This window comes from Aythya ferina (assembly GCF_964211825.1).
Source record: "Aythya ferina genome assembly, chromosome: 17".
NCBI classification, from domain to species: Eukaryota; Metazoa; Chordata; class Aves; order Anseriformes; family Anatidae; genus Aythya; species Aythya ferina.
Genome location: NC_140316.1, coordinates 7,403,802 through 7,422,357, shown reverse-complemented (window position 1 = coordinate 7,422,357; position 18,556 = coordinate 7,403,802). Strand labels below are relative to the sequence as shown.

At 41.6% G+C, this 18,556-nt stretch overlaps 1 protein-coding gene across 3 annotated transcripts in view; it reads left to right on the top strand.

The window, feature by feature from the left end:
• BCR (BCR activator of RhoGEF and GTPase) overlaps positions 1-18,556 on the top strand; it is a 102,081-nt gene that overhangs the window by 45,682 nt on the left and 37,843 nt on the right. For all 3 annotated transcript variants that reach the window (XM_084538944.1, XM_084538946.1, XM_084538945.1), the window contains exons 2-6: positions 916-1,100; positions 11,795-11,899; positions 12,412-12,597; positions 16,537-16,644; positions 18,423-18,483. In XM_084538944.1, coding sequence (XP_084395070.1) covers positions 916-1,100; positions 11,795-11,899; positions 12,412-12,597; positions 16,537-16,644; positions 18,423-18,483 — 645 coding nt within the window. The remainder of the gene's footprint in view (positions 1-915; positions 1,101-11,794; positions 11,900-12,411; positions 12,598-16,536; positions 16,645-18,422; positions 18,484-18,556) is intronic.

The following is an 18,556-nucleotide window of genomic DNA, read 5'->3' as shown; positions in this document are numbered from 1 at the left end:
GAGAAGTAAAAGACCTTTCTAATTTATGGTAGAGGGAGCTGTTCTGTTCTCTGTGTGTCCTTAATACAGATTTTTTGTAGAAACAGTCTCAGTATGCCCCTACCAAAGATACTCATCTTTCCTTCAGTAGTTCATTGGTGTCTGATGCAATAATGGTTAATTTGGCTCTTCATAGCACCGTCAATTTCTTGTTTGGTTGGTTGGGGTGGGGTGGGGTGGGGGGGAGTGGAGGGCAGAGTGGTTGTTGGTTTAAGGAATTAGTCTCCAAATTGAGGAGGAGCAGCAGGCAATAGAAGAGGGCCTCTTAAGATTTTATTTTTGGCAGCAGGCCGGTTCACTTGACACGCAAGACCTTTCTTTCCTAGTCCTCTTTTTCTGAGAGGTCTGAAAAGAGTTATAGAGTCATAGAACCATTGAATCATCTAGATTGGAAAAGATATTCAAAATCATCAAGTCCAGCCATTCCTCTTTTGAGCTATGTATTACGTATGATTGCTAAACCGGCAGGGGCATCATCTGTTCTTGTTCCACAGAAAAAAAAAAAGTTGGTTACCCTAACCCACTGCATTCCTAAACCTACATAACTTTTATGGAGCCTGCAAAAGGATTTAATTCTACTAATGCTTTTGAAGTAGAACTTGGGGAAAAGAACTGCAATTTAATGAACACCAGTATTAGATATTAGAAAGGACTTTGTCTTTTAGGACTTCAAATGATTGAATGTTTGGTGACAACAGAAGTTTAATTAAATTTACACCTCCACTAGGTCTGTATTTAACTATCACTGACTGTGGATTTACTGATAAGTAATCATCATAGGTGGGAGGCTGGCAGTGCCGTGGTTGACCAGCCTGTCTCCCCATCTCCTGTCCAGCTTGACTCTGACCAGACTGATTTTTCTCCTATGTTTTACAGATGCTTCGTTCAGTGGCACACCACCTAGCTATGCGTACGACGCAGACCGTGCTGAAGAACAGAGGCGACATCATGATATGATGCCCTATATTGATGACTCACCTTCATCTTCACCTCATCTCAGTTCCAAGAGTCGGGGCAGCCGAGACACCCTATCTTCAGGGTCTCTGGAATCTACAAAATCAGTGAGTCCTTTCTTGCCTTTTTGGAGTCAGCAAAGCCTTGTAGAGTTGAAAAAGGTAGACTGCTTTAACAGGGAGCAAAGATGGGGGCTAAACATCCTAAAGTATAGATGCATTAAGGGGATGTGTTCAATGTGTGCATCTCTGCGTGTGGGTTGTCCTTGCCTTTCACAAGAAAAATCCAAATTATTTTCAGGTTAATGGCTTTGATAAAGCATCTAGAATATACAATCCATTTCCTTTGCCCTGTGAAAATGGAATAAGAGAGATTAAAACTGCAAGCTCTGAAGTATGATGACTTTGGATGGGAGGTGGCTGCTTCTCATGAAGAAATCTACTTACTATTCACCAAATACCTATCTATATCATTAATTACAATAGATAAAAAGCTCAGAAGGGACCACCTAGCTTGACTTCTGTTTTCATGTGGCCCTTCAGGCTATCTTGCATTATATATTTTTGTTTCAGGTTCACAAGCATGGCTATAGCTTGGCACTTGAGGAATTTTTTATTTATTTATTTTTTGTTCTTTGGTCTAGATAGAGAGCCTACCACTCACTTTGGTTTAAAAACAAAACAAAAAAACACAATGTAACTCTACTGTCTTCAATCAAAAATGTCTTATATTTACCTTGAATTGATCTGTTCACCTTTCTACCTTTGTCATCTTTATCCTTTTGCTTCCTAAACTGCAAAGCACTTCAATCCCAAACTGCTATTTCTTTGAATTTGTCATCTGCAGACTTCTGTTTTCCCCAAGTTGTCCTTGTGCTATTAAGCATTTTTATGAATGGCTGTCACTTCCTTCCTGATATATTTCTAAGACAGTGTACTTAACCTACCTTGAATTCTCACATTATAAATGATGCTTTGAAATCTGCAGCAGTTGTTAAGTAGCTTAATTTGTGTTGACTTTGTATTATTCTGTCCTATTAATCAAGGTGTCATGGGAGAAGATGATGGGTATTTTATAGATATCGATGTACATGTAAATCAACACCATCACCTGTATCAGACACTTATTTATCTTATATCAAAAAGATTTCAGGAGCCTGATGAGTTTCACAGACCATTGCTGTTTAGCATTCATTGTATACATGCTTCTATAACTCTTTATTGGTTAGTATCATATCATATGTTTCCTTACTTTTTGCAGTTGATTGTTAGATTAAGAAGCCTACTTGAGACGGTGTTGTTCTTGTCAAGATCTCTTAAAGCATTGTGAAGTACATATATTGTTGGTTTGCTTAATTTTATTTGAATATAGTGCATGGAATCTAGCTAGCTGCTTCTACTTTAGCCTGTTAGCTCTGAGATACTTCTTTACCTCTCAGTATGAGAATTTTTGTGATACGCAAGAGTCTTTCGAATGAAGAAATGATCATTAATAACTTCAAAAACTCCAAAAATGTTTTAATATTGTCTTGAGATTTTTCAGGTTATGTTTCTTAGGTTAAGGGAAAAATGGTGTGTGACTTCATATGGCTGGGAGTTGTCTTAAAAGAACCAGTTGTCATAGTGTCTGTAACAGAAGGCCCGGAAAAGACACTATCTAATATCGCATCTTGTTCTTGGTTTGTTTGAAAATTTCTCGTAACCTTTTAGAGTAGTTAATTTTAGAATCATCTTAATAATGCTAGAATATTGCCCTTTTTTAAAAAAAAAAAATAAAATAAAATAACATAAATGGCAGCTTTCTTCTCTTTAACTATAAAAAGATATTTTACTGTTTCCAGTAGAAGTGTCTTGATACAGATTAGACTTTTAATCACGAAAGTCAACTGCTTCAGCTGATCCTACCTGAAATTAGTCCATAAATGACAATGCCACTCATGAAGGAGGGTCTACAACAAATAGGAAGGGATGAGCCTATGTATGGCTATATTATTTCCTAAACAAGTTAAACTTTGTTATCACAAGTTGTTAGACACGTTTTATTCTACTGTTTTCAACTGTAGTGGAAAAGACATCAGTAACAAAATTAAGTGTCAAACACAGTGTGCTGAGCCAAGCACAAAAAATATGTTGGAACAGAAGCCTCAAATTCCAGGATGCAGGTCTTTTTTTTTTTTTTTTTTTTTTTTCCCCACTACACCTGATTAGCAGAAAACATATTTCTTTACGTGTGGTTGCTATTTCTATCCTCTTACTTCTGTCTTATGTGCCTGCAATTACTTTAAGAAAATTTTAATTATATTTGTGACCAGAGTCTAGAAATGAAAAGTTACTGTATGCAGCAACATGACACTTGTGCTATATATACCACTGTCAAAATATTAACATTGTAAAGTCATTCACAAGTTAAGAAGTGACTGATTATCCAGCCCTGCCTTCTGCCTATAGTCTTGAGTCTTTATGATAATTTTCAATTATACGGTTGTCATATTTTTTTTTGTGTGGGCTTTCTGTATTGTTTAGTGTACGTAGTGAATGATACTCACTGGATTCAATGTTTTATCTCTAGTGCTACATGTACAACTTACCTACAGGACACTTCTCACTCTGCTCTGAGTACAGAAATACTCATTTCCTTTGGACATGACTATTAATTCCAAATGCTATTAGAATGCTACACAGGTCTTAATTATCCTTGCAGTGTTCCTGTGAGATAAGAGGATAGTATGTTCACTAACCACAGGTAACGAAGGTAGAGAGATTATAGGAAAAGCATCTGCTAATTTTGGGTGCTTAATGCGAGATGCCTAATGTTCTACAAAACCAGGTTCTGATTTTGAATGCATTCTTTACATTCAAGGGAAGTCCCTTTAGTATTACTGTATTACTTGCAACCAAGAGTTAACAGCACTCCAGTCAGGCACCCAGGACGTGGAAAGCATGCCAAAAAAAAAAAAAAAAAAAAGGAAAAAAGGTGATTCTGACCAATTCATTTATCATTACCAGACACAACAGCATTCTGGTGATGTTAATCTGCCTTATCCATGAGACCAGCCTTGCTTTTGGAGATTGGCTCATTGATAGCTGAACATTAAAGGCATTTTGTTTTGACATATTTTGTGGGCTTGCTCTGGGCCTTGCAATTTTTGCCAAGTCTTTGACTAAATCCCTCCGTCTTTTGGTAGCAGCTATAGAATTTGGTTGGATAGTATGTCAAGCCGATCAACATTTGGGCTACCTCACCAGCATAGAGAAGGTGCAGAGTGACAAAAGCAGTGTCTTGTTCCAAAAGAGAATGAGAAGATACCTCCTGGAGTGCTTTCAGAGGGACTTCACGTTCCCTCAGTGTGTGGGGTGACCAGCTCCCACCACCTCATGTTGTGTGTTCCAGGAAGTGAGGGCCACAAGTTGATTTCCAGAAGGTTTGTGTTCTTCTAAATCTCTGTCATTTGGGATCTGTTTTCCAATTCCCCTCTCACCTGTACCGTCTAAGCAGACTACAAGACAGTGGCTGGTCTGCCTCCAAACTGTAGGATTTCAGCCACTTCTTATGTATTTATATTCTACCTGCTTTGTTTCTGTCATACAAACATCTGCTATCCAGGGAGGGTGGAAAGAGGTGCACCAGCCTGTTTCCTCTTTGATCTGGAGAGGACATAAACAGCCTGGGCGTTTTTAATGTGTATCTTAATATCCCAACTCATCATTTTTGTGGTAAGGAGGCCTTAACAAATGTTTGCATTGAGCAATCTAGGCTGTACCCCCTCTTCTGGCTCTTCCAGAATCTCATGCTGAGCTGCTGAAGCATGTCCTGGCATGAAGCCAATGCTTCTGCCAAACTGTTGCTCTGAAGCAAGCCTACAGAGACAAGAGGAAAAGGGAGAAATAGGTTCCATTAATGTATAAGGGTAAGTTGTTTGTTTATCGAACTTGAGAAGTTATTTAGTTTTCCTGAACCTTGCTTTTTGTAACAGTTGAACTGTTGTTATTGAAATTCCCCAAAATTCTGGAAACTGTTTTGGAAAACGTCAACCTGAACGTTTTCCAAATAAGACAGAACTGGTAGCTTCAGGAGGTGCCAGACAGTGTTTGTAATAGGTAGTATTAATTCCATCCCTTAGAGCAGAAAGAACAAGAATCTTTCTGCCCTCCTCATATAGTTAGGGGAAAAAGTAGAGAAGATCCTTGGATAGAGTTAGAGGACAGAGGGAGAGCTTGTTCCAGGGGCAGGGGAAAGCATTGGGACAGCTGGCAGTGTTAGTGACTGACACCCTTCACTAGAGGAGAATTACTGCCAAGAGCTTTGGAGTGAGTGGCTTGTTGCTTTGAGGCTAAAGACATTTAGAGGGAATGGGAAGCTCCAGTCATGATAGTCCTGTCGCTATTACTCATGTGGGGAGAGATTAGAGTGATGGGAAGGGTCAAGATGAGAAAGCCTTTCAAGATTTGCTTGCTAACAAAGCCAGGCCCAGAGATGTGTGGGTTGAGGGTGTTGGGCTCTGTGGAGATGGGAGCAGGACAGCCTGTGGAAAGGCTGGTTCCGTGCCCCCACCCACACCACCAGGAAATGAGAGAGATTAATCTAGAGATTGAGATGATTTTTTTCTTCCCAGAATGGATCTCTCCAATTTTTGTATACATCACCTCTGAGCAACTAATTCCTACTTTATATTCTATTTGGAAGGGAAGTTGGCCAATACTTAGAGATTTCCAGGTAGATTTTTTTTTTTCCCTTTTCTGCTGTGCAGTCCACTGGTTGGCACAGCACTGGCAGTTATTGCCAGTCCTCAGCCTAGATTCTCCTGTTCCCACTGCCTGGCAGCCATCTGGGAAGCAGGACTGCAGCACAACAGGTTGTGGACTCTTCTCCTAGCTTCGTCCCAGGGCGGGGAATCTGCATTTTAGCTCCAGGGTAACAGCGCTTGGTAGTTCTAAATTCCACCTGCTTACAGTCATCGGTTCAGTCAGGCAGTCAGTGACTTGCCTTCTCCTTCCTTGCCTTTCTAGTGACACCAAAGTCTCCAGTCTTCTAGCTGTCTCTAGCTGTCTTTCAAAGCTGTGACTGTAGGGGAACTCAAAGCATTATTTAAACTTGCAGGCAATGCTGCCATACTGGCTCCCTTAAATACAACCCAGGACTCTCTGCCATCTGTGGCTTGTTGCCTCCTCGTAAGCACCATTCCTTCTCTCCACTTGCTCATGGAAGGAGCCCTTTTAGTGTCCTTTGTGTGCCTGTCTTGGACATGTCTAGAAATCTGTTGTGTGGCTTTTAACCAATAAGAATGTCCTTGGCACCTTGATGATGACTTCTTTTTTTTTTTTTGTCAGGATGTTAAGTGCTCCAACAAAAATAAAATGCCACTCCTCTGAATGCTTTGAGATGTTAAGTGCTGCTTTAATTAAAAAATAAATAAATCTGTAGGGTGTACCTTTTGTTGTCATCTGCTCTGTTGTTTAATGCTTGGGTCTAGCAGGCTGGAAGGGAACTGAGGCTCCGCAGAGCACGGAGAGGAATGAAATCTGGCATGGCTGCCTAAGGGTCTGTGTAAGCTTCCTATGGGGACAAATCTGGAGCAAAGCAGTCAAACTCATCATCATCTGACTTTTTTCCTTGCAAAACAGGAGGCATATGCACTGCTTATCCTACTGGGGTTGGTTCCTGACAGACCTGGGGAGAAAAGTTGACCTCTGAAGCTAAATCAATAAATGGGATTACTTCTATCACAGCTCTGCTTACTACTGCTGCTGCTGGCTTCTCCTCCCATCTCCAGCATTTCCGAATCCTTCTCTTTTCTTCCTCTCTGTATTTGCTTGTATTTATTTTTTTCTTTATTTACTGCTATTTTTTTCTCACCGCCCCCAACAGATGCAACTTTTCCTTTTTCTTCTCCAACTCTGTGCTGCTTAAGGTTTCTGCCTGGATGTACAGCCCTTCCTGAGGAGAGTTGGCACACCAGTACTGATGTTATAAATAATGTTGGCTCCTCTCCCTGCTCCTTCCCCTCCCTGCACAGAGCATGATATGGCTCGGTTGCAGAATTTGCCCTGTTTAATATCACCTAGACAATGAGACACCTCCAGCTGTTTAGTGGAAGTTTTCAAAGATATTTACACTTTAAAAATTAAAATGTTTTGTTCTCTTTCATAGTCTGTCGTGTTCTCTATGAGATTCTGAGCTGTCCTTACAGGAAACCTCTCCTTTGAACACATTCATTGCTCAGCATATGAACACACTGTACCAAAAGAAGGTCTGAGAGTTAAAGTGCCTTTTATACGCCCACTTTGAAACACTGCTTCTCTTTACAGAGCTGTTCCAGCAGCAACCACTTTGCAAAATCTTACACATTGTGGTTTCAAGATTCTTAATCTGTGTTTTTCTAACATTTGCAATAAAACAATTCTTGCTGTTATTTTAAACAACAGCCAGAAAGCCCTGAGTTCTTTAAACAGACTTGGGAAGAGCTGACATTGTCTAATCCTTGGAGCTGGTGAATCGCAGGCTCACAGTAATTGAATTCAACATACAATGCCAACCTGGTTAGTAAACAAAAGTACTTAGGTTGACAAGCTGTAAACATGTTCATAACAGCCATGGCTTGAGGCCAGTATATGCACACTTTCTAATATCTTCAGTGCTTCTATCCACTCTGGCTGGCCTTGATTCAGGTTGCAAGATTGCATTTATGACTGTGACTAAGTCTTTTGGTTTTTAAATCCTTGGAATACTAAGAAGCACCACCCAGTTGAGAAGAAAACAGCATAACACTGTAGGCATGGGATATCCATGCAATTTCCTTTATTACTGTATTCCGCCTTCCTTTTATTTTACCTCTCTTTTTACCTTTTTAAATGTAATTCGTGAGGGGTGGGAGCAAAGCACTGATTTCTAGCTTTCTTTTTCAGAACCAGCTGGTTGTTAGGTCCTCACAGCTGCCATGGCACACAGACAGGAATGCTGTTTGTTGCCCCAAGGTAGTCTTGTAAGACAGATTTATTCCTAATAAACATAAACATGTGGGTAGAGAGGCAGTCAAAAGATGGAAGGTCAATGAGGAAAGGCTAGAAACAGATGCTTGCGTCAAAGAGGTAGGGACAGAGTCGGAACATGAAATACTAGTCAGACTTGTACAGGTGCAGAACACGCTGACCAAGCCAGGTAGGAAGCTTGGGATGGATGGACTGCTGACCACCTGGCGTTCCCTGCTGAGCGGTTGGAGTTTGCCAATGTGGGCTTCTCCCACATCCTGCTGGGAACATCCCAGCAGGTTAATAGGTGTATTTTCCCCTAACTAATGTGGTGCGGTGGACATGGTAGCAGCTCCTCCCCTTGCCACAAACAGCTCAAAGATTTCATACTGCTTCCTTCCTGCCAGGGTAAGGGAAGAGAGTGTCCAGCTTTGGCAGGTCTCCCTGACACCATGTGTGTCTGGGGAGCTTGGTTCCTAGGCCCAGGATGTTCCCTCTTTCAAATGCCTGGAGTGCAGAATGGAGCAGTCAGTGGGGCTTTGTGGTTGCGGGGTTGTTCTTTGTTCCCTTTTTTTGTCAAATATGGCCAAAGCAGAAAATACCCTTGGCACTGGCTGTATCATGTTTTTGTGTGCTTTAAGGGGAGAGTGGAAGGACAGTATCACAGTATCTTTGCCTGCTAATGACTTGTTTTGGGTGTGCAGGTGAGCCTGTTCCCAATTCTGTAAGTGAGAAATGTTGTAATATCGTATAATAAATTTGTTTCTCATATTCCTGGTTTTGGCACCAGCTCCCAGTGAATTTCTCAGTCCTGGAGTGAGTTTCATAACAAGCATGACTTAAAAAGCACCCTGAGGCTGAGGAAGAACAGGGACTGGTCTCCAGGAGTTCGTCTAGCAGCAAGAACTGCTGCCTAGCGCAGCCCCAGATGACATTGTCAGAAAAGGCCTTCCTCAGCAGGAAACCCATGTCAGGGCACTGGTTCTCAGGAGGAGATGCAGCGTGGCAGCACAATGGAGACAGCAGCAGCATGGTAGCATATTGATCCCTGACGCAGCAGGAGCAGCAGGAGATCATCTTTCCACATTGAGGAATCCATATGTAAATTGGAGGTATTGCTTTGGAAATCTTGCAGTGTGCTCTGTGATTGTTGAAAAAACTTCCCAGAGGGTTTCTTCAGCAACTGCTGCCCTATATCTTAAAGCAGCCAGGCCCTGCTCTGGCTGGCTGGCGCTGAGGCTACAGTTTTGCAAGCATTGCACTTGGAAAATGCTCCTATAAAAAGGATTAGGACAACACTGTGGACTTCTCAATGTGACCTTGTGGTAATGGCCAGGAAGGAAGGTCTGTAGTGTGTCCTGGGAGATGTTTGTCTCCCTGAAAGCAAATCTCTTTAAGAGAGGAAATTAACATTCAGACAGAAAATGCCGTCTCTGTCAGCTGACGATGCCCAGCAAGAACTGGCTTATAAATTAAAGCTTTTATTTGTGAAGAGGAAAGCTGTTCTCAGTACTATAATGAAAACTGTTGTGTCACAGTTGCGATGGGGAAGTTTGAATCATTTAAACGACTCGTCATCATGTGCTGCTCTTTACAGATGTTACAAACATACCCAGCTGGTTTTTAAACCCTCACCTCCTCCAAGAGAACCTGCTAGACATAATCATAGTGCTGTGTCAATATTGACCGCTTACCTCATCCGCAGCAGTGGGGACTTTGGAGCACTGTTTGTTTTTTTCAATGCTTCTTTGTGAAGCTGCGTTTTTCTTTTGTAAATGTTGTAAGAAATCTTTGGAAGCCAAGAGATTTGAGTTTTTCTTGCATCAGAGCTCCTGGGAGTTCCACAGAGACAGCTGAGTGCTTGCCCCATTAAATGGAAGAAATTGTTAGACGTCTTGGTGCTGTCTTTCTTGATTACCTGTGTGCACCATGCCCAGCCTGGGGGTGGACATCCAGGCAGTATGGGTATAGAAATGAAAAGGAATGGTCAAAATATTGTTGCAGATTTCTGACTGAGCTGTAACAAGTGCTCCATAATGCACAGAATCTGTTGCAGTGTTCCTTTTACCGTGTAGCTTGTCACTGGTGTTTTTCTTAAATCTTCTGAATTTGCCTGCTGAATTACAAATTCGTAGCTCCTTTGAGATGCCCTTTCAAGATTTTAAAAGGCGCTGTGGCTCTTACTGAACCTCTCTGAAAGGCAGGATGCAAAGACAAGTTCTTCTTTCCATGTAGCACCTGACATACATGTAAATCTTATTCATTTCCTTAGAACAGCTTCTGTCTGCCACTTTCACTTAGGAGGTGTTGGTGTTATTTGGCACCTCACAAAATTTTTATAAAGGAGCTGCTGCAAAGTCTTTTAGCCTAGAAAATAGCTTGTGAAATTTAACGAAAGCGTTTGAAAGTCAGGGTTGTTACTGATGAGATTGAATCCAAAAATATCTGGGAGCGTGAGGATATGTTTCGTTCTTAGTGTGGTGCGTGGGCTCAAAGTCACATTCAGTGTGATGGCTGCTGTAAGCTTACCTAGAGCCATGGTACCTTCTCTCCATAGTGAACCTCATCTATACATTTGCAGAGTTCAAAGCATAGGACCCTAAATTAAATGGAGATTTTTAAAATCAGCTATAGAAGGGCTTTATGTTCAGCCAGTAGAGTGGAACAAGCTGTTATGTTTCCTAATCCCCCTGCTGCTAAAATCAATAGCCAAAGATTCCTCTGGATATTAACAGGAGTAGGACGGCGCCCCAAACAACCTACCCAAAACCCTTGAAAAGTATTTACTTTTGCAGATCTAACTACTGACTCTACTCTTGGAGATATTTAACAACATAATAATGGTGCAAAAATTGTAAAAAGCCATTTCTATGAATGGCAGAAATAACAAGAAATTGAAATAATGTTCTGTAGAAGTGTCGGGGGGAATATGTTCTTGTTATTTATAACCTTCACTGTTTGGCCAATTTATTTTCAGAGTTTGTGGAAATACTCAATTTCATTTTATCAGGTTAAACATTTTTCAGGTAGTGGTTTGGAGAAGGATAGTTGAAATGTGAAAGAAGAGATTAACATTGAGTGTTAAGAGAAGTAATAATCTTCCTTTGGTGTGTACATTTGCTCATGCACATATTTATTTCTTCTCTCTCCTTCTTCAATTGTTTCGGTTAAGAACAGCTTCGTGGAATCCTGATAAGAAAATCAGCATGTGCATTCCAAGCACTGCTGATTATTCCATCTTCTAACTAAAAATAGACATTATACATGCTGGCACTGAAAAATAACTTGGTGAATAGTAGAGAGTGGGAGAAAGAACAGCCATCTTAACAGCAGTGTCAGCCTGTAACTGCTCTATATTCATGCGCATCTGTGTAGATACAGGGGAGGTGATCCTGTCTGCATAGAGAAACACATGGCTTTGGAATAGGATCATAGACAACTCTCAGGGGAGGAGGGAGTGAACTGCACAGAACCAAGGGACCCTAAAATTTGTTTACAAAGATAAATTTTGAGTTTTGAAATTTTAAGTTTTAAATTATGTGAAGAATCCCAGGCAACTAGCTGAGGCACCAAATTTGGATGACTAAAGCTAACACCTATAAACAATCTAAGTGGCATCAGTTTCTGGTAAATAAAAAAATTTCCTTGATGTTTTTATTGATGTATATTTCTAGAAACTAGACAATTAGCACAGGTGTTTTCTTTTGGTTGTTTTTCATTAGTCTGTTAAGTAAATCAAATAACTGAGTATGCTGTGGTCAACTGAATTATACCTTCTCCCCATCCTCATTTTTTTTTTTCCTATTTTTTTTTCCCTTTTAACAACTTCTTTGTAGAGTGAGCCAGATCTGGAGAAAGGCCTGGAGATGAGAAAATGGGTCCTGTCAGGAATCCTGGCCAGTGAGGAAACCTACCTGAGCCACCTGGAGGCTCTGCTGCTGGTAAGCACTGGTGGCAGACACCATTTCAAACACTGGTACTTGCCTTTTCACTGCTGCTTCTTTCTAGAGTTTCCCAGAACTTCAGGTACCTTGGCTTATTGGTTGCTCAGTGTAAAAGGTTCCTGTTACCCTTCTTCTCCAGTAAAGAAAGAGAAGCTTAAGGAGAGGATTGAATATGGCACAACCAGGGAGTTATTAGTGTGCTAGTGTACAGGGGCCCCGTCTTCCAGTATTCAGTGCTAACTATTAGACACAGTGTTCTACAGCTGAACAGAGATTGAGGAAACTGAGTGCAAAGGGATTTTAATCACCTTCAAACATCCTGGGGAAATCCATATACCAGGGGTGGCTGATCACCATGAGAGGGTTTGTTAATGTCAAGCTTTCAGGAGTTATATGAATGCAAATATCACTTATTAACAGGACAGCTCTTTGGAAGGATGTGTTGTAATGTGGTAAGGGTGGATGTGCTTGGTTTGCATGGTAATGATTTCCTTCATTCCTCATTTCAGCCTATGAAGCCTTTGAAAGCAGCTGCCACCACATCTCAGCCTGTGCTGACTAGTCAGCAGATTGAGACAATATTCTTCAAAGTGCCTGAGCTCTATGAGATCCACAAAGAATTCTATGATGGGCTCTTTCCCCGAGTGCAGCAGTGGAGTCACCAGCAACGCGTAGGAGACCTCTTCCAAAAGCTGGTGAGTTAGCTGCCATCGCCAAAGCTTCTCTTATCTCTTATTCATCTAACAGGTGCTGCTCTAATTCCTTCTAGTGACTTTGCATAGACTACAGGGATGAAAGCCCATAGCTGGAGTAGATGACAGGCTTATAGCTTTGCCTCACTGCAGTGAAAGGCCTACAGCTAAAGTGGCTCTTTCATTGCTGTTAATTAAAGGCTCCAACAAGCTGTGCTACTAATACAAATACAGTTTTAGAGAAATGTTGAATCTCCAGGGTGTCCGCAGTGTCATCAAGCCATTTAGAGGAAGATGGGACAATGGCAGTGTTTAAAAATCCCTACTTTTTAACACTGAAAGATAAGTGTTTCTCCTTGTTGCTGAGCTCCCTCGCACATACTTCATTCTCTCTGTGGTGCTTTCCTCCATCTTGTACTGAATTTCTCTGTTTTTATGGTTGTCACCTTCAGCTTTGCATTTCTACCACCCCACTTTTTGAGATTCCCCTTGCTGCTCTGCTGATCCATTCAACCTGCTACTAAGACTCCTTCAAACAACTACAACAAAATTCTCTGAGTGCAGAACAGGACAAAGTCATATCAACTATATTCCTGTGGCTGAATGAAAAATGCTGAGTTTCTGAGTCAGATGAAAAATTGTTTATGTTCTAGGAAATTCCTTTGGCCCCTTCAGCCTTTCCCCTAGCATGTGCAGAGAGCAAAGGATTAAAGGGGCTGTTTTTTGCCTTTTAGAAAAGAAAGGAATCTCTGCATTCCTGAGGTGCTTCTGATTCTCAGGGTAGGAGTTACATTCCAGTGAGGGGTTTATTGGATGGGGAGTACACTTTACCAAGGTCACTCAGTTGTTAGCAGCTGTGTAGCCCAGTACCAACGCCATTGCCTATGGAGCGGGGGAGGAAGGCCAGGAAGATGATGTTTCCTATGCACACCAGCATCTTGATGAAAATACAGGAGCCTACTTTTCACTGGCAGCATGTTTTAGCCAGCAGGGATTGAGTTGGTGCCTTGGTGAGTAGCTCTGCATATGCAATTTGAAATTTGAGCAACTGGTTTAAGAAGACAAAGCCACCTGCTGCTGGTTGCTGAAGCAAAGGTATAGAAGGTTGCTGAAAGTGGAAACCTCTCACTGCATTGAAAGTGTAGTGCAATAATGAACATAGCGTTAATCGAAGAAGAGCTGAATATATTCTTTACCACTGCTGGCTGTCAAGCAAGCTTTGACTCACTGTGCAGCTTTTTAGGCCTTTGTTTAAGACCGCTTCTTGCTGACGGTGATCACAGGCCCTTCTATAGCACTGTATTTTTGTGTTCCCTTGATTCTTGTGCATATGTAACCCGATGATTTTGTTGGGTTAGTATCGGAAGCAAAGAAACAAATCGCCCTAGTGCAGGAAGCTTTCAGCAATTTCAGTTTCTGATGGTTTGGTACAGTATCAGTGGGAATCATGAACCCCTAGCTGGATGAGATAAACTTAGTCATTTTTGGCAGGCAGTGAGAAGCAGCTAGATGAGAGAAATTGCAAGAATATCAGGCATAAGAAGACATCTATACAGGTTGTACATCAAATCTTCAGGAGTAGACTGTCTAGTTGTGGTCATGTCATGCAATCTAATGATAAGCACTAGAATCCTTGCTGTTATTCTGTGATATCTGGGGGCATTAATATCTTGCAAAGCAAAGCACCGTAGACTAAAGTTATAGATGGTGCATGCAAGGAATACTAGAATTTCATGTGGTCTGGTAAAAAGTACAATAGATTTGCAATGTTAGTGATTGTTGTTCCACCTCTTTCACAGAATGGTTGAGGTTGGAAGGGACCTCTGGAGCTCATCTGTTCCCACTTCCCTGCTCAAGCAGGGCTGCCTAGAGCAGGTTGCCCAGGACCATGTTCAGGTGACCTTAGAAGATCTGCAAGGAGGGAGGCTGTACGACCTCTCTGGGCAACCTGTGCCAGTGCTCTGTCACCTGCACAGTAAAGAAGTGCTTCCTGATGTTCATACAGAACCTTTTGTGTTTCAGTTTGTGCCCATTGCCTCAGGTCCTGGCACTGGGCAAGTTTCTCTGTTGAAACTAAGGAAAAGAGAGGGAGGAAAAAAAATAAAAACAACAAAAGCCATCAGGCATGTGGGAGTGAAATATGTTTCTTGTGTTTGAGGAATATTTTGTACAATTTTATAACTAAAAGGAAACACTTCAGAACTTTTTTTTTAGAAATAAAAAAAATATTTAGCAAATATTATCACTAATAGTTTTCAGGAATGGAATTTTTTTTAACCAAAAGCCAGTTATTTTTACCAAAGCTTGTTTAGTTTTCATTGCCTTCTTCTTAATCAAAAAAGGGAAAACTTAAACCAGCATTAATGTCTAGTGTGAGCATCATTGCTTTGATTGGATGATCAGATTTTAATTGAATAGATATTTTAATGACAGCAAGTGTAGAGAAGGAAAATGAAATCTTAGGAAGATTGTTAAGGAGTAGTAGGAAATGGAAGAGCCACACAGTAATGGAGAAACTCTGAAGTTCTGCCACGTTAGCTGGCATCATCCAAATCTAAACGTCATAAGCCCTGCATATGAACGATAATTCTGACAGCATCTTCAGGGAATTGTGCCCCAGTGGCAGCTACAGATTTAATTATCTCCACACTTCCAGGGGCCAGATCACCCCTGGCATAAGTGAGCACAGTTTCCTCCAGCCTCAGCCATAACAATGTTATTTTGTGTGAGGGTTGAGGCTGGTTCCTAATCTTTTAGTAAAATGCGCCATAGAAAATAGCTCACTTCTGTAGCCTCCATTAGCTAAAGAAATCTGTGCAGGGAATGTTCTTTGGGGAGTGCCTTTTTCTCTTCCATCATTTGTTGCACAAAGCTTCATAGAGAATGGGAAACACAATGGTTATGACAGAGGAGGAGAGGAAAAGAGCACCTACTGCTCTGCCTGGTGCCTCTGTGGGGCAGAGGTGGCAGGGAAGGTGCAGAAATCATAAGTGTAAGCTTTTTTTGGAAAAACAAAAACACAACTTCATTAAAAAGAAGCCTTTTTTTCAGCACTCCACCTGTTGGCTCAGAACTGACCACACTTCTGCAAGCACATTCAAGCTGCTGAGGTGTTCACAGCACAGCCTGTGGAGCTCTGCAGCGTAAAAGCTGTTCTGCAATTCAGACAAGCTTGGAAACTACCCAGGGGTTTCCTGAGCTGGATCTTATGTTCTCTGGCATGAATATCGCTGCAATTAATAAAAAGAAGTCAGCAAACAGAATTAGTGCTAGGGCTCAGTGATGACAGTGGTTTGTTTATTACTAGACGCTGAGGCCTGCTGTGTCTTCAGCCAGACCAATGGTGTATTCCTTCTGCTTGAACTGTCATTCTCTGTCACCTAAGTGCTGCAGTCACTGCCTTTCAAACAGATCATGCTCTGGCTCTCTTCTGTATTTTCAGCACTCTGCTGCCCTTTACAACGTTTACTGATGCAGATATAGGTTAATATCTGGGTTTGTTTTAGTGTGACCAGCATACGTACAAAAGCCAACAAGTAGCTTACTGTGGTCACATTTGTGCTGTTGGGCTGAATCATTCCTGTCTGATTCATGTTTTGTGGCAAACAGCCAGCAGTTCCAGTTGCATCAATGAGCAAAAAGATTAATAGATACTAATCTGGCAGTTCAGAAGGGAAAAATAGATGGCAGTAATAAGGGTGTGTCATCCTCACAGCCCAGTAAGTGAACTTGTTCAGGGTAGATGGAGATGGATGCATGGGACATCTGCCTTGGTTAAGCAAAGCTCACAGGTCAGAGCTGTCTTTCTGGGCCTGATCAGCATTCCCTGCAATTCTTTGTTGTGAAGGAACATGACCTGATCATTAGATGCCAAGGCTGGCCATCCCAAACTGTCTTCTTCCCCAGCGTTTATTTTATTTTATTTTGTTTTGCTTCCTGCAGGCTAGCCAGCTGGGAGTGTACCGGGCCTTTGTGGATAACTATGAAGTTGCTATGGAGACAGCAGAGAAATGCTGCCAAGCCAATGCTCAGTTTGCTGAAATCTCTGAGGTAATATCATGGTATTCAGACACACGAGACATCTGAATCTGACTAGTACCCTGCAATGTCACTCCTGTCTATTCTCCAAGTATCTTTGCCACCTTGACTTCTGAAGGAGTTATGAACTCCCCTAGCTTCAGCTTGTGTTCTTACAGCAATTTGTACTTTGTCCTAATATAGGTTATCCTATGGACAGCCTTTATGTGCTGTTTCTGCCCAAGGAATATTGTCGTAACAACTGGTATTACTTTGAAATTCCCAGCTCTGTGCCACCTGCATGCATTTCTAGCAGGGAAAGCTGTTTTTAAGCTTCTCAAATATCTCTCTTGTTAATGATGATGCTGACTGTGATGTAAAAAGCCATCCTTAATGGCTTGTGTTATGGCTATCTGTGGAATTGCAGACTTCACTGCCTTGGAGAGGATGAGAGTAGCACAGGAAAACTCAATTTAAAATGGCAAGTGTGTCAAGCATAATCTAGATTATTTACCGGCTGCTCTGATTTCCTGTCTTTAAGAGGAGTACTTTGTGTCGAAGCATTTTGAAGGCTTTTTCAGGCTTCCCAGGCCACCGGCTTTGCTGGCAGTGCATGGTCTCATTGACTGTTTGCACTGCAGTAATTATATCTTGAAGAACTCAGTTGCCAAGAGAATGTGAACTTCATATCCGTGTCCTTAAAAACAAGCAAATAAATAATCAGAGCTGAATAATACTGGGAGTGCTTATTGCTCTGAAAAAGCTAATGAGTACGTTCAATGTTGCATGTCCCTTTAGATTTTGATAATAAACAGATAAAATGAAACAGTCCCTCTGTGAAACAAAGGAAGCAAGGCTTGCCTGTTGGGATCTGCTGTACTACTCATCAGAGCGCAAGTGCCTTCTATTCTCTTCTTTACTGAGGGTTTCCACCAGGTTCTGGTCCTTTGCCCTATCACTTCTGTGCTCCAGTGGTGTCAGCTCATTAGTAGAGTAGCTTCCCCTGTGCTTAACTTTTCTTTCAGTACTAAAATGCATTCCGTGGAGTTTCCCACTTATTAATAGCACTATGTATGGATAGTGTTACGGTAACACCTAGAGGATAGAGTAGAGATTAGGGCAGCAGGTTGCTGGGCTCTGGGCAAATGTGATCCCTCAGTTCTTCTGTTTTCTGAAGGCTAATGCTGAAATTATGCCAGTACCTGCTGCATTTAGAACGATGGTAATGATACTTTTGCATTTGTGTTAGCGTCCTGCTGAGGATTTCAGAGCACTGAGCACATGAATACGTGCAGCTTCATAGTCCATGTGCAAAAAGAAGCGTCATAGATATCGTTCCTTTATGGCCACGAAAGACAATGACTTGGCCAAGGTTGCACAGCTCAGAGCACATATAAGGAAGTATAACAAAGGGGTGCTAAATCCCAGTCCTGTACTTTATTTATTGGTGGCATATGCATGCTGTGACAATGGCTGCATCCATCCAAAGGACATGCCTTTCTCTTACAGGTGATTAAAAATTCCACCATCCCTCTGTTGCTGTAGGTGGTTCTCTGCTTTGTTGCATCTCTATTGACATACACTCCTAAGAAACCTGATTAATATTTGAGATGCGTGGGTGCCTGTGACATGGCAAGGGTGAAGTTATCAAGAAGGAAAGTATGTTTTTCCTTCACTGAGTTGAAATGTGAGAGGGCTGTCCTCCATTCACGCTTAGGTCCTTCTTTGGAGGAGCAGATAGACTCTTACATTCCCATGTGATATTTCAAGGTGATTGACTGCCTGCTACGTGGGTTTTCTTTTTCTTTTAGAATCTAAAGGCTAGAAGCACAAAGGAATCTAAAGATCAGACGACGAAAAATTCCTTGGAAAGTGAGTGATCCATGCAGAGGAGACTGGTTTGTCAGGACTGTGTGGGGGCTGTTGCCAAACCTCCACTCTTACT